Genomic DNA, 16,915 nt, shown 5'->3' with positions numbered 1-16,915 from the left:
ACACATTTCTTTAAAAATTGAAATGATAAATCTTGTAAAGTTTCTTTGGCAAGTGCTTTCACCATAGGCATTGTATACTCCGTGGCCATCTACTACCACCAGGATGTATATGAGAAGTGAATGAGCACATTGATTTTCTAGCCTTGTTCAAGTGAAGTGAAGTGAAGTGAAGTGAAGAAGTCAAGTCAAGTCAAGTCAAGTCAAACTTTATTTATAAAGCACATTTAAAAACAACCTCAGTTGACCAAAGTGCTGTACAGTTATTGAAATTTAATATAACCATACACAAATATCATAATAAATAAAAACAATAAAGGAAATAGTAAGAGCTCAATTTATAAAACTAAAATTAGAATAAAAGAGAAAATAAAAGAGTAAAAGAGTTAAAGCCAAGGATTCTCGCCTAGCTGGGACTGAACGCCAAGGAGAAAAGATGGGTTTTCAGTAATGTTTTAAAGTGCTCAACAGACTGTGCAGCTCTAACCTGGAAAGGTAGGCTGTTCCACAGCTTTGGGGCCGCCACTGAGAAGGCTCTGTCCCCACGAGTAGAGAGTCTGGACCGAGGTACTGCCAGGAGCAGCTGGTTTGATGACCTAAGTGCTCTAGAAGTACTGTGAGGCTGTACAAGCTCTGATAAATAAGACGGTGCCAGACCATTTAAACACTTAAAAACAATTAATAAAACCTTGAACTGGATCCTAAAATTAACAGGCAACCAGTGCAAAGATGCAAGGATGGGACTGATGTGATCACGCCGTTTCTTTCCAGTCAGCAGGCGGACGGCTGCATTGTGGACTACCTGTAAACAGCACAGTGCTGACTGGTCGAGACCAACAAAGAGTTACAGTAGTCAAGGCGTGATGTAACAAAGGTGTGAATAACTTTCTCAAAATGATTTCTGGGGAGATAAGCCTTTACTTTTGCTAACAGTCTTAGCTGGAAGAAGCTCGTTTTGACAATAGAGCTTATCTGCTTATCAAACCTAAAGTCACTGTCCAAAATAACAACAAGGTTCCTTGCAAAAGGGTGACAGTGAGACTTAAGGGTGCCAATGGCGCTGTCATACCCATCTAACAGATTTTGTTGTGCGAATAAAATAATCTCAGTTTTATTTTTGTTCATGGAGAGAAAGTTCACTTCTATCCAAGATCGGATATCATTGAGGCAGTCTAATAAGACCTGAACAGAGGCTTGCTCATTTGTTTTTAAAGGCAGATAGATTTGTACGTCATCTGCAAAGCAGTGAAATGAGACGCTGTGCTTTCTAAATATGGATCCCAATGGCAACATATATATTGAAAAGAGGAGGAGGCCCAAAATAGAACCCTGAGGCACCCCACAGCTCAGGGGGGAAGTGGCCGAAGAATACTGGCCCAGCTGGACAGAGAAGCTCCTGTCTGAGAGGTAGGACTGAAACCACTTAAGAACAGTACCCTTAATGCCCACACAGGTGTTTTAAGCGAGACAGGAGAATGTTGTGATCCACCGTATCAAAGGCGTCATCAAACTACCAGTGACTTACCTTTCTTCAAGTTCAGTCAAGCCTCTCTCAGTTCACTTGAAAAGTCACATCCTCCCCTGCGTATGAAACGGCCCGTAATCGGCAGACTGTGAGACTAGAGCTGCCCAATCAAAGCGCAAATATGGATTGCGCACCAATCAGAGAGTAGTTTTCCACAGAAACATTTGGCTGCACTCCATTTCACTCAACAGGTATGCTGGTCAGGTGGAGTCTGCCCCTCTCCTCTCCTCTCCTCTCCTCTCCTCTCCCTTCTCTTTTTTTTTTAAAGATATTTTTTGGGCGTTTTAGCCTTTAATTGATAGGACAGCTTAAGTGTGAAGGGGGGAGAGAGAGAGGGAAGGACATGCAGCAAAGGGCCACAGGCTGGAGTCGAACCCGGGCCGCTGCGGCAACAGCCTTGTACATGGGGCGTCTGCTCTACCACTAAGCCACCGACGCCCCAAGTCTCCTCTCCCTTCTCTGAAGTCTGGCTGCAAACTTCAACTCCGCCCACCCTGCGCGCCGGCTGTTTGAAATTAATTTAAAATACTCAGCTGCCAGCCTTTTTTCCAGCATTCGTCACTGGCGTGAGAATTGGTTGGGCAGAGCGAGACTGTGAGATGGAAGGTGAATGCGTGTGTCACAAGCCAGATGCGTGAGAGTTGGCAACCCTGTGTAATCTACAGCTCTCAAGTTAACTATTGGATCCATGGTAGTCTGCAAATCAAAGAAAAATATAAGAGAAGGTTAACTATGATGAGTAGGCCTAAACTGCCTCTTTACAATGGAGGTTGACTATTATCAATGTGTTCTCACCGCTAGCTAGCGATGAGTGGTAGGCTACAGTCATCAAAATAATGTAGCTACAGCCATCAAAGTAATGTAGCTAGCTCACTGCATACAGTTTAAAAATAATCTGCATTTTAACTAATCACAGCTAAATATCATAACTAACCCATAAAAGTTAGATTGAAAGTGGTTTCTGTTCAGTTCACTTGACAGTTAGGTAGCCATACAGGCTATCAATTCACTTAGCTAGCTAGCTATAGATTGCTAGCTATCTGTGGGTGGTTTTGCATAGTTAGCCATCTAATTATCAAAATATTATGTAGCTAGCTACATTAATTACATGTGTAACTAATCACAGTGATAAGTCTGGTAATTTTGCACTTACTTTGAGGTTAGATCTTTCGTCGGCAGGAGGATTGTCTGTTGTGTCTGCTGCATGTTTACAGTGCTGCTACTGTCTGAACTGCAGGTGCTGCATTTCTGAGGGGAATATTCGTAGGCTACTATAAATGTTGATGGGTTACTGTAGTAACAGTAATAGGGAAACAAACTGTCAAAATAAAAAAGGCACATAAATGGAGGTGAGGATATATTATTATTTTTTCCCTTAAAAATAGGTGTGTAAACACATTTTAACAAGTATAAACTGTATTTATGGCATTTAGCCCCCGTATATCTCTGCTCTGAACCTAAAATATAGATCTAGAAACTTAATTTTCTCATCTTTGCTAGCCTGCATACAAAAATATTGGGAAAACATGGTACAAGAAATGTCAGAGATTGGCAATTTGGCGGCCATCTTGATATGCAAAGTAGAAGGTCAAAAACTCAAAATTTTGCTTGGTAACCTTTTTTTTTTTTTGGATTCAGCACCCTTGAATTATGTAAAATAGACTGCTTCCTCACTTTTACCCCCAAATGCTCCTCACTTTCACATTTTTCTGAAATCCCTCTGGACTACATCTGTCATTGAGTTATATAAGTTTCAACACACTGAATTTTTTTTATTTTTTATCTTCGCCTGAATATTTTCTTGAAAAAAAAAAAGATGCTGCAGATGACTAGAACTGGGAGGTGTCAGCTGGAAAACACAATGGGATCATACCATTAATGTGTATATGAACACTTCTTGAAAACCTCAGCTAATAATATAGATCTATAGATAGAATGTATGAGAAAAGATAGAACAAGGGTCAGCAACCTTTACTATCAATACATTTTTGACCAAAAATAATAAAAAATAATCTGTATGGAGCTGCAAAACATATTTGAGCCTTATAATGACGGTAACACAGCCTATTGAGTCTAAATTAACCTATACTAATAGTGTAAATGAGCATTTATCAGTATGTTTTACCACGAGGTGGCTAATGTGCAGGGCGCCATTTATGATCATTTGGTACTTTAACTTTGCAGAGCTGGCGGTGAAATCTAACAGATCTGTCCACACGCTACTGCTCTGCATGTCTAAATGTAATGCTAATCTGTGTGTTGGTACTTCATGTTGCTTGCATGTCTGTTTGTGATAACATGCTGTTTGTTGTTGTTGTGTTACTGATTTGTACTGATGCTCTGCTGTAGCTTGTTGCTTTGCATGGCTTCTGTTCAGTCTTGACAATTTCTAATTACTGTAGTTATTAATGCTGTTTTTATGTCTTTACTCTGTCTTTGCCCTGTGAATTCCCCTGTGATTTTTATTTTTATTTTTTATCCTTTTATTGGTTTCAAAACATCTTGCCAAAGGACTGCAGCTGAAAATTTGCCAGCTGGCTAACATTGACACATTCACAGAAATGTTGATTCATGTGTGTTGTCCTTATAAATAAAATAAATCAATAATAAATTATACTAAATTCTTTATTTTATTCCAAGACGTTACTTTTTTGGATTTGGCATCCATAGCTAACAGCTAAGGAGACTCAAGACTGGCCACTGCTATCCAGGTTCAGCAAAATGTTGAGGTAAAGGTGCCAGGCAGTAAATGAATTACACACATTTTAGTTTTTGAAGTGTTAAAACTTTTTTTTTTAATAGGCTTCACATTTTTACAATTGAGAAATGTAAGAATTTTTTTATGCCTACAACACTGATACATGGAAATGAAAATGTTAAAAAAAAAAAAAAAATAGCTGTTAGTCATTACCATATAATTTTTTGTCAAAGCCACAGGGAGCCACTGGATAGGGGCTAAAGAGTCACACGTGGCTCTAGAGCCACAGGTTGCCTACCCCTGAGATAGAAGAATGGATCATATTCTGAGGATTATAATAATGTTTCATGGGGCGTCAGTGGCTTAGTGGTAGAGCAGGCGCCCCATGTACAAGGCTGTTGCTGCAGCGGCTTGGGTTCGACTCCAGCCTGTGGCCCTTTGCTGCATGTCACTCCCTCTCTCTCTCTCTCCCCCCTTCACGCTTATCTGTCCTATCAAATAAAGGCTAAAAATGCCTGCTGTGATGGTTGTATCTTGAAATGGTCCATATCAATCAAGCTGTTAGGAGTGTAGCTTTTAATAGGTCATATGAGTAAACCACTTAAACACAGCAAACACAGCAGTTGTTTACATATCAAAATCATCAAATAAAACCTTACAAGGGCCCATGGGCAGGCCCAAGTTTCAGGCAATAGTTGAGATTTTGTCTCACCAAACAAAACCACATAGAAAAAAAAAAACAGTCGAAGAACCTGAAGCATAATTTATAGAACAACATCAGAGTCATTACTGGGCCCGTTCACTGACAGTTTCCCTGTTCCCTAAAACTGTCGCTCTCTCTTTGCAGGCTGAAGGAGTACTCCGCTTTGTGATGCATGATCAGCTTGTTACTGACAAAGTAAAAACTGTCTGAGCATGTCTCAAATGGGCTGGAAATCATTTCCTCAACTGAGCAGAGTGAAAGAGAAACAAGATGAGCAGGAGTTAGACATTGTAAGATGCAAGGTGTAAGACTATTTCACTTTAATGCAGATGGACAGAAACAGAAACACCTTTTTTGTTATCCTCGAGCAATAAAACATCATAACACCATATTTTTTGAATATTATTAATTCTACCTCTAATGTGTGATTTATCTGTGTGATTATTGTTCTGTCAACGTATTAAGGTTTAAAGAGAAGGGTATCTTTAACTCGTAAAAGTAATCAATACTTACACTGTTATATTGTCACATCATTTTAAGATTTTAGAGTGAGGGAAATAACATTTTTTGCAAAAAAAAAAAATTAACATTGGTTATTAATACCCCAGGAATATTTATACAGTTCCTATTATGGACAGAGCCTTGCTTGACATGTAAAAACATTTTCATATTTACCTGCATGATTGTGGAAATAGTCTATGTGTGTACTTGCATGTGTGTGTGTTTGTGTAGGAGTTGTACCTATCTCTGGTTCCAGCTCAGGTAAGCTGTAGATGTGTTCACAGGTGTTTCTGCTGTGTGGGATGCAGAAGCCAATCTCGAAGTCAAAGGTTTTGAGCAGGAGGTTTCTGAAAAAATGCCTCTCAATCAGACGGAAGCGGTTCAGTGCCTTGCTGCCGACTGTGAACTCCAACCTAAGAGACAGGTGGCTGATCAGCTCAAAGTGACACCACTGAGAAAGCACTTATATCAACTTAATACATGGTCCCACAGTCATAATATTTGATGGACTTTTGCACAGTACTAGTATTACCAGGGGATCTAATGTGATTTCAAAACTTTCATTTATAATCGCCAACACAGCCATAATTTTCAACTGCGAAAGAGAGGCATGGGTCAGACTGATCTCTGCAATTACTACGAATTATTAGAAGTCCCAAGGTAATACTAGTCCTGCACAAATAAGGCTTAAGGGCCTTTAAAAGGCCTGTGAATGGACTTTCACACTCAACATTTCTAAGATAGTTTGGTCTGGCCCTGCTAAAACCCAAACTCCAGGATTCATCATCAGAAACCTGATGACGCAGATGGTTTGTTCATTTGTATGTCACAAGGCCATGAATCCCTGGTCTGTGACAATGATAATAATAAACTTTATTTATATAGCACCTTTCAAAACACAGTTACAAAGTGCTGTACAATAAAACTAAACACAATTTAAACACAAGAAGAATTAAAGCTGCGAGCAGCGTTGGGCGGGACCTCGGACTCTCGCCATTTCGGCCTCCAGCTCACGTAGACAGTGCGAATTATTTGTCGAAATGTTGAGAAAACAAGCAATGTCAAGGGTACGCAAGGTCGTTTTTGGCAATAGAGGTAGTGCCCTGCAAGGGCCTATTATCTGGCCCCGGACCAAAACATCAGTTTCCTCCTGGGAGAAGTTTGGCCGTCTGACGCTGCTGCTCTCTTCTGCCATGGCGAATTGAGTAAACTCTCATTACGCCTTCGCGCAGCACATTTAAGGGCGAGGAGAGGGGCTCATTTGATTGGTGTGATGTGTGTAAAACCCACTCCATGCCTTCTCTCCTCCCTTTTTCTGACTTGCGTAGGTCGGAGGGATGGAGGTGGGAAAGAGGAGTAGCTGCGCCAGCACGCACGTTGTGCCAAACTTGCAAAATCCGCCTGGCCACACCCAGTTGGCGAAGCGCAGGTGCGCACAGTCACTTCAAAAAACAAAATAATCAATTAAACAACCCCAAAAATGCTTCAAACACTTTTCTAAATAATCTTAATGTTGAAAGGAAACGAAATATACCCAGATAAGGTCGGAGGTCTGTAACTGCATTCCGACCTTATCTAAGCACTTTTAATGGCATAAGTGGGTATATTTCGTTTCCTTTCAATATAAAGATTATTTAGAAAAGTGTTTGAAGCATTTTTGGGGTTGTTTGATTGTGACTGCACTGAACAAACCCGGTTGGCTCATCTTGAAGGGTTGTAACAAGTTTAAACTTTGTCCAATACTGAGCTTTTCCCTTGGTGTTGCTCACCGTCTTAAGTTCAACGTCTTCAATCTTTTTCTTTATGTTGTCCATGTTTGTGGTGGGACCTGTGGGCTGGACGCGCGAATGGGATCAGTAAAATATTGTGGTGTGATTGAACTGTTGAGCGTACCGCTGCTGTGAACTGATGAGTTGCAGCTGCAGCTGATTGTGTGGGCTGGACTCTAAGACTGAAAAGCAGAGCACCATTCATTGTCTGTGTGTCTGGGGAGCGACCTGTTGCTTGTGCGGCTGCGTTCATCCTGGGAGGGAGGGTGTCGTTCGCGGCTGATAGGGCCGCCGACAGCTGAGTAGGTTTAACCGTTCCTGTGTTAGGAGGGGAGGCCTGTGTCTCCTTTAGATAGTTAGGGGTCTCGACGGTCACGCAAGTTACGTCGGTTCTTTTTATTAATTGTTATGAATTATTATTGTATTTGTTATGTTGTGGTAGGCCTATATATTTATATATATATATATATGTTGTTTGTGTGAGGGTACAGGGGAGAGAACGGGAGGGATCTAGACATGTGCCAGGCGGGGGCACTTTAGTTGGTTGCACCTGCGTCAGAGGGTAACTCACTGTGTGTCGTGTTGGTTGCAGTGCATTCCCAGTTTGTAGTGATTGCTCTCAGTGATGTGTGTCTCGCATCTCTTATTTGTGTGCGGAAGTTGAAGTGTGTTATACATCTTGTGGGATGATGTGCATTACTTTTCTTTAATAGTGATGTGCACCCTTTTTCTTGGGATGTAGTCCAGCTCTAGTTTCCCCCGCCAGTATAATGGTCCATGCCCTCTGTGTCAGCTTCAGGCCCCCACACTTCTACATTTATTACAATATGATGAGTGAGGTGCAGCGGAGAGGGAGAGGCACAGCGGCTGCTGCGTTCAAGTGTTGCCGTTTAAATTGGTTAAACACAAACACACACCTAAATCAAATCAAATCAAATCAACTTTATTTATATGGCACTTTTCATACAACAGTAACACAAAGTGCCTCANACGGTCCACGGCCACAGGGAGCGCCGCCATAGAGACCTCCCCGACCCGGGCAGACATGAGACTCCACACTGAGGTGCAGTGCCCTACAGCCACTCAGGTCAGAGCGGTCTCCCGACGGCACCCCCATCGGGAGACCAGGAACAACTCTCAGTGTAGTAGGCCCCCATGAGGAAACACTGGAGCTAAAAACTGAGGGACAAAAACAGTAAGATAGGATAAAAGGTATAAAAAGAACCAAAAAAACAAAAAGCTATTTAGCTCATAAAATTGAGTTAATAGCTAGGTTAGAATGATCTAAAACAGAGACATAAAATGCATCAAAACTAAAACCTATAGGCTAACTAAAATAACAAAAGATAAAGGTTAAATGAGATAAGAACGTAAAAAGAGGAAGGGTAAGAACATAAAAAATAAATAAATAAAATAATAAAAAATAGATAATAGATAAATCAGTTATAAGAGGAATTTAAAATAGATAAATAAAGAGATCAGTTAAAAGCCTGATTAAAGACATGAGTCTTGAGCCTCTTTTTAAAAACATCAACAGTCTCTGCAACTCTGAGGTTCTCCGGCAGGCTGTTCCACAATCGTGGGCCATAATAATTAAATGCCGCCTCCCCATGTGTTTTAGTCCTAACTTGTGGTATGGTTAAAAGGCCGGTGCCGGAGGACCTCAGGGTCCGCGAGGGTTGATATGGTAAAAGCAGGTCGGATAAATAAGAAGGCCCAAGACCGTTAAGACATTTAAAAACTAATAAAAGAACCTTAAAATCGATCCTGAAGCGCACGGGGAGCCAATACAGCGATTTTAAAACTGGTGTAATGTACTCCCGCCCTCTGGTCCTCGTCAGCACTCGTGCAGCTGAATTCTGTAATAATTGTAGATTTGAGATACGCTTTTTGGGAAGACCAGAGAGCAGGGCATTACAATAATCTAACCTACAGGAGATAAAAGCATGCATCAGCACCTCCGTGCTGGCCTGAGAGAGAAACGGGCGGACTCTGGCTATATTCTTAAGGTGGTAGAAACCTACCTTTGTTATGTTTTTAATATGTGGAATAAAACAGAGCTCAGAGTCAAAAATCACACCCAGATTTTTTACAGATTGTGTTGGTTTAAAATCCTGTAGTTTTGGTAAAAGTTTCTCTCTCTGGCCTTCAGGACCAATGACTAAAACCTCTGTTTTGTCCTGGTTGAGCTGCAGGAAATTCGCTGCCATCCATGACTTTATATCTAAAATGCAGTTAAAAAGGGCATCAATTGGCCCTGTGTCATCAGGAGACACGGCGATGTACAGTTGCGTATCATCAGCATAACTATGAAAGCTGATGCCGTGCCTCCTGATGACGTCCCCCAGAGGAAGCATGTAGAGATTAAAAAGAGTTGGACCTAAAATTGACCCCTGGGGGACCCCACACTTTATCTCATGGGTTCCTGAGGAACATGTATCCATACTTACAAAGAAGTGTCGATCAGTAAGGTAAGAGACGAACCAGTTAAAAACAGTACCAGAGAGGCCGACCAGGTGCCTCAGTCTATTTAATAAAATGTGATGGTCTACTGTATCGAAGGCGGCGGTTAGATCCAGTAGTACCAAGACTGTGAGTTTATGGTTATCTAAATTGCACCTGATGTCGTTTAAAATCTTTAAAAGGGCTGTCTCGGTACTGTGGTTCATCCTAAAACCAGACTGATACTTCTCTAAAGTGTTATTTGTATTTAAAAAATCATTTACTTGGTTAAAAACCAGTTTTTCTAAAATTTTGCTTAAAAATGGTAAGTTGGATACAGGTCGATAATTATTAAAAATGTTGGGGTCTAAATTGCTCTTCTTCAGAAGGGGCTTCACCACCGCCGTTTTCAAGGAGGCCGGGAAGACACCTGTCTGAAGAGAGCAATCCACCATGTACAGTAGCTGTTCCTCAAAGAATCCATAAAATGTTTTAAAAAACGGTGTGGGAATTGGGTCTAAAAGGCAGGTTGTGGGCTTTACTTGGGAGAAAACTCGACCAAGTGTCCTCGCATCAACCAGGGCAAAACTCTCCAGTGTTTCCTCAGGTAAAAGCAATTATCCAGGTGTGTCGACAGTTAAAATCTGTTGAGATAAAAGACTGGATCTGATGTCATTGATTTTACTTCTGAAGTGGTCTGCAAAGTCCTCACAAAGGGCATTGGTTGTTGTCTTAGGTGATCTGTTAAAATTACTGTTTGTTAAAATATCAATTGTGGAGAAGAGGAATTTGGGATTGTTTTTATTGTCAGAGATTCGTTTTTTGAAGTGGGAAATTCTTGCCTGTTTGACTGTGTTATTGTAGGTTTTGAGATGTTGACGTAATATTTCGTAGTGGACTGTTAGGTTTGATTTTCTCCATCTTTTCTCAGCACTCCTGCAGTATCTTTTCAGATGTTTGATTTCCTGATTTCTTCATGGGGGTGTAGGTTTTGTTCTAATTGTTTTGATTAAAAGAGCCACTGAGTCCAGCGTTGACTTGAGTTTGTTGTTAAAATTGTCCACAACAAAATCACAGGGCGCTGGTAAAATCTCTGCAGGAGTGCTCTGTAAAATCTGGATAAAATTTGCAGCCGCTTCAGAAGTTTGGTAGCGTTTCCTCACTGTTCTCACCGGGGCGTCCTGTTGGTTAAAACTGGTGATGTTAAAAAACACACAAAAGTGGTCGGACACAGCCAGATCCACAACAGAGGACACACCCACGAACAGGCCATAGGTTATGACCAGGTCAAGGGTGCGCCCTCTGCTGTGGGTCGGCTGCGTGATATGTTGTTTAAAATCCAAACAGTTTAAGAGGTTTAAAAATTCTCTGGATACTGGGTCCGAGGTGTTTTCAATGTGTAGATTAAAATCACCAGTTATTAAAATCCTGTTGTAGGTGGAGTGAATGATTGATAATAATTCAGAGAAATCACTGATAAAAGAAGTGGAGTACTGGGGTGGTCTGTAAACCATTATGCAAAGGATAGGAGGGCTGCTAAAAACAAAGGCATGATGCTCAAATGACGTGTAACTGCTAAAAGAAACTTCATTCGAGGACATTGTGGTTTTTGTTACTGATGCAGTTCCGCCTCCTCTTTTACCCCCCCCCCAATAGAATATAAAAAGTTAAAATTTGGTGGGGAAGCCTCGGTGAGAACAACAGGTGTGTCGGTGCCAAGCCATGTCTCTGTAAGGAGAATACTGTCTAGGTTATTGTCTAAAATTAAATAATTTATGATAAAAGATTTGTTTAAAAGGGAGCGCATGTTCAGCACTGCCATGCGCTCTTCATGACTTTTCAAATGGATGTTAACAACACGGTTAGGTCTAAAAACATTCCTGGGTTTCAACTTTCTAAGTGTAATGATGGTTTTTATGGTGTCAATGTCCTGTGTTTCCGGTTGCAGAGAAGGTGCTACTGAGGGAGAAGTGTGTGTGGTGCAATGTGTAGTGGAGGAGGGTGGAGGTGGGTGAGCAGTGAGTCAGGAGGTGGCTGTGGTGCAGGATTGGACGGTCAGGTCAATGTTGACTGATAAAAGCCGTGATCCCTCCTGGTTTGGGTGGAGGCCGTCCCGTTTAAAAAGGTGGGGTCTGTTTAAAAAAAGCTATAAAATTGTCCACAAAAGGGATACTTTTGGACAAGCAGTATCCCTTCAGCCACAGGTGCAGCTGATGAAGGCGGCTGGTGGTGACAAGGTGGGGGGAGCGGGCCGGAAATAATTAGCCGCTTCCCTGTGTCCAGCAGGCGGTCCACCAGGGAGATGAAGTCCTGCTTGAGGACCTCTGACTGCTGGTTCCTGAGGTCGTTGATACCGGCCTCCAGGACCAGCGTGGAGGCCGAGCTGTGCAGTCAGCTGGAGGGCGGAGGATGCAACCGCACTGACACGGGCACCAGGGTGGCAGAAGGTGCGGCCGTTGTGCACTTCCACGTGCCTGACCATGGAGGTCCCGATCACTAGCACAGAGGGGGTGCGCTGCTCCTGAGTGCGCACCTCCGACTGCCTGGAGGTACGACGGTGACGGGATGGAGCCCGATGTTTGTGGCGCGGGCCGCGGTTCCTCCTGACCAGGATGGAGGGGAGGGGTCAGGCTGGATGAGCAGACGCCGATTCCTGGACTGGTGAGAGCCACGGCCAGCTGGATGTAGACCTACGGGTTCCACAGGTGAGCTGGACGAAGCATCCACGGGAGGGAAGTCCTGCAGGCTTAGGATGGCATATCTGTTATCCAGCGGCAGCTCCGGAGGTGGAGGAGGAGGAGATGGACGAGCCCCAGAGCCCCTGGCCACCACCGACCAGGGCTCCCTCGGCTTGAGTGGAGTTGAGCTCACCGGTGCTCCTGCTCCATCCTCCGCGATGAAGCGCTGCGGCTCTGCGGGGCGAAGGCAGGAGGTGGAGAGTGCTGATGATTTGGGCTTGGCTCCCTGGCGGTGCCAGCGGGACTCGGCTAGTGCTGGTATCGGAGTTCTGGTGGTTATGGAGCCGGTCCACGGCAGGGTGGTGTTGTTCGTGGCCGTCATGCTCCGGTCACCAGCGCCGGATGCCGTCAGGTGAGCAATATGTTTTGCCTGGGTCGTGGCGACGGTGGTAAAATCCAGGAGGATCTTTTCCCTCTCCTTGAGGTCGGCCTGCAGTCCGGAGATGCTCTCCCTCAGTTTTGACAGGGTTGGGAGGCAGGACTCACACACCGCCAAACATACCTGCGGCCTGTGCTGGAGATCCGTCCCCTGGGACACAGTATCAACACACGGAGGTGAGTTAAAATTTACCCTCGGTCGTGGGGCCGAAATGTCCAAGGGGACCTTCCCCAATTTTAAGGGGGCAGTCCGCTTCAGGTGGTGAGTTGTAGGTCTCCCACAGTTAAAAGATTTTTAAAAGTTGGCGCCTCGCTAATGCGCTAATCGCTAATGCCTTCGGCCGAGGTCCCTATTAAAACAAATAACATGTCATAAAATGTCATCTAGTAAAAGATAAAATAAGGCCAAAGTTAAAATCAAGACAATAAAAGGTCATCAAAATCAGTAAGATAGCAATAAAATAGACAGGTCAGATAAAGTCAGGATATGTTTTCCAATAGAAGTATGTTTTTAGGAGAGACTTAAACGAAGCCAAAGACTCAGAGAGCCTCACTATATCTTCAGGCAGTGTCGTTCCAGAGCCTCGGGGCCCTGATTGCAAAAGCTCTGTCCCCTTTGGTCTTCAGCCTGGACTCTGGGACAAGCAGAAGACCACTGCCCGAGGATCTTAAACTACGTAAAGGTCCATGAAATGTAGTCTGGAGCCAGGCCATGAAGAGCCTTAAACGTAATTAATACTATTTTAAAATCGATCCTAAAACAAATGGGGAGCCGATGTAAAACGGCTAAAACTGGTGTGATGTGGCTTCTTCTGTGCAATCTGAAGTCGTCGTAAGGTTTTTTCAGTTTCTGTATCTTTAAATCTATCTGTACCAGTTAAAATAGATTTTATTCTGGTAATATTTCTGAGGTGATATAAGCATGATTGGACACGTTGTTAAAAACATAAATTACTATCAAATATGACACCAAGATTTTCTTGCAACAGGCTTTATGTGTTGTGACAGGTGACCAATACATGGCAGCATTTGTTTTGTGATATGCTGTGACCCAATTACAAGAATTTCTATTTTATTAGAATTGAGCTATAGAAAATTTATCGACATCCAATTTTTGATATCACACAGACAGTCCTGTAGAGAGCTCAGCATGCTGAGGTCAGTTGGTTTGAGAGGGAGGTACAGCTGAGTGTCGTCTGCATAATAGTGGAATGAAACACCATGTCAACAGATGACATCACCAGAGGGGAGCATGTATAATGAAAACAGGATAGGACCAAGGATTGATCCTTGAGGCACAATGTACTTAATATGGGAAATGGATGACATGATATTATTAATGGTCTGACAAGTATGACGCAAACCAGTTTAGGGCAGTACCAGATACACCCACCCAGTGCCTCAGTCTAAAAGAATGCCATGATCAATTGTGTCAAAGGCCACACTCAAGTCCATCAGCACAAGAATTGAGCACATGCCTGCATCAGCATTCATTAGGAGGTCATTGGTGACTTTAAGAAGGGCTGTCTCAATGCTGTGATGTTGGTGGAAACCAGATTGAAACTTACCAAATATGCAGTTATTGGCCGTGTTTCCCAGTTAAGAGCGATCTTAGGACTTAAGAGCGCAGTTAAGAATGTCTTTGGTAAGAAGGGTCGCTAAGATAGGAGTGTTTCCCAGATGCCTTCTTAATGCCCTTCTTAGGATCGCTCTTAAGATCGCTCTTTAAGACGCTGTTAACAGGAGCTGACCGCTGCCGCGGTGCTGAAACTAAATCAATCGATGTCAGGCACATCGATCACCCGCCACTTCATCAGCGCATAAGTCACACACAGCGCTGCTACCTAACGCACTAATTCCCTGTTGCTCGTGTGTATGTGTGTTCTAATAATTGTAATGAAAAACTAAGACGATAAATATTTGCTAATGATCCATTTTCATGACGAAAACAAGACTACATCTAAATAAGAAGTAGTCTTGGTAAGAGAATCATGAGGAAATGTATTATATTTATACAAAAATATGAAAGACGGACGAAAGGACAAATGAACTTAAGGACCTGCATTGTATCCTGACCACATTGCATTCATCAACGCTGTGTCTCTGCTAATGATCATCTTCACATGACCAGATCACGGAAGGACAAAATTGACAGATTTATGGACTATATAAATCTACACTGAGAATCAGACAAAATGCCAGGTATAAACTATGAAAACACACAGGCAGCACGCTGACAGTTGTAAAAGAGTTAATGTGACATACATGTGCAGATGTGTGAAAACACACAGCTGCTACCCAAAGCACTAATTCCCTGCTGCGTATGTGTGTAATTACAGGTAACAGGTGTAAGTAGCAATTACATCCGTTTACGCAGATATAAAATGACATGTGGGTATAGGTGCACACATTAAGACAGAATGGCAGAAGCAGGGCGCAAGCGGGCCAAGCGGTCACCTGTATTCACCCCAGAGGAGATGACCATCCTGGTGGATGAAGTATGGCAGCAGCGGGACACACTCTTCGGCGGAACAAAAGGGGGAAAATAATTAGTGGCCAAGAACCGCATTTGGCACGCCATCGCTGAAAAAATGGCTGCCTCCAGCCTCTGCAGCCTGCGAGACTGGATGGCGGTGAGAAATAAATAGCAGGAGTTTCAGAGCCAAACAAAAAAGAGGACTGCAAGTGCCAGGCGAGAGAGCCAGGGCACAGGTGGTGGCGGACCTGGCGACACTACCTTCACCCCTGACGAGGAGAGGGTCATGTCAATAATTGGCAAGACCGCCTCTGAGGGCATCGAGGGGGGGATAGATATCCTGGGGGACAAGGGCCTCTCATCCCATAGTGACTCGGGTTAGGATGAGCCATCTGGGAGCGGAGGCCAGAGCAGCTCAACCAACCTCCCTGCCCCTCAGCATCAGCCTGCTCAACGAAGACGTCCCCTGCACACTCTCAAGCTCAAGGCCTGTCCCCGTGCGCCAACCCGCACCAGCAAGGCCTGGAGTCTGCATGCGGGGTGGCCTCAACCGGTGGCCCTCTATTACCACCTGCGCCTGCACAACCTCCCTTCATTGCAGGTGATGCAGAACCCATGTAATGGGAGGGGTCCCACCGCTTTAGGCTATCTTATGTTTGAAAAAACTTGGTTTCCTTTTCAACCATGTGTTGTGTGAATCATTGCACATTATAAAGTGAGGGTGTCAAATCTACACACAGATGGTCCCAGGGAAATGATATAATTTCATGATTTATTCCTAAAGACTACTCATGACATATGTAAAGTGAACACTTTTGCACTTGACTGAACAGATTGCAGATGTTTTATATTATAAAAAAATAAACCTCATTGCCTCTGTGCACTGCCTGTTGGCACCTACGTCCTATCGGACTCAAACTTTGCTTTTGAGCACTTAATCATGATGTTTTCTTCTAACTAGATCTTGCTTTTGTTGTATTAACACTCAGATGTATGTCGCTTTGGATAAAAGCATCTGCTAAATGAAATTGTAACATTGTAAAGTGTGCGTAATGTGTGCCTCAAGCATGACGCACGTGCCTCCTCCAGCCTGATGTGCACAGCACATACAGGAACACACTTGTTATTCCTCATTCTTATTTTTCTTATTATTTTTCTTTCGCCAGATTTTGGTGCATAACTTGTGCCACAGCTTTGAGCGCACACAGGGTCTTCATAAAACAATAGCTTCAAGATTCAATATGCACAGTAAGGACACGCGTTTCCCTGCAGAATGAAATTCGTTCTTTTCTGTCACCAATTAATGCTAAACAATATAAATCTGAAGTATAAAATAGATCAAAATATACGGTGCGCACTGTTTTAACGTCTCCTTGCTTAGGGTAATATTAATGTGTCTGCCGCGGGTGGAGCTGTGAGAGTTTGGTCTCTAAGAAGGCTGTTAAGAGTGGGTCAGCTCAATCTTACAACTCCTTCTTAGTGAAAGATCTTCTTAGCGCTAAGAGCGATCTGGGAAACGTGTTTTTCTTTCACGGGAGGCTTAAGAGCATTCTTAAGAAGCTCTTAGCGCTAAGAGTGATCTGGGAAACGCGGCCATTATCTACAGCAGCAAGCAGCTGCTTTGAAACATTTCTTTTTTAGAATCTTAGAAATTAAAGGCATATATATATATGTATATATATATATCT

The 16,915-nt window shown here is 43.1% G+C and overlaps 1 protein-coding gene across 1 annotated transcript in view; it reads right to left on the bottom strand.

Moving 5' to 3' along the window:
- Positions 1 to 4,302: 4,302 nt before the first annotated feature.
- Positions 4,303 to 16,915, bottom strand: part of unc119.2 (unc-119 lipid binding chaperone B homolog 2) — a 38,124-nt gene continuing 25,511 nt past the window's right edge. The window contains exons 6-7 of the mRNA XM_050070313.1: positions 5,665 to 5,837; positions 4,303 to 5,168 (exon numbers count right to left, since the gene is read on the bottom strand). Of these exons, the coding sequence (XP_049926270.1) occupies positions 5,020 to 5,168; positions 5,665 to 5,837 (322 nt within the window). The 3' untranslated portion in view covers positions 4,303 to 5,019. The remainder of the gene's footprint in view (positions 5,169 to 5,664; positions 5,838 to 16,915) is intronic.

This window comes from Epinephelus moara, chromosome 18, assembly GCF_006386435.1.
Source record: "Epinephelus moara isolate mb chromosome 18, YSFRI_EMoa_1.0, whole genome shotgun sequence".
NCBI lineage: Eukaryota > Metazoa > Chordata > Actinopteri > Perciformes > Serranidae > Epinephelus > Epinephelus moara.
Note: the sequence above shows the minus strand (reverse complement) of the source record. Positions and strands in the feature narration are given on the sequence as shown.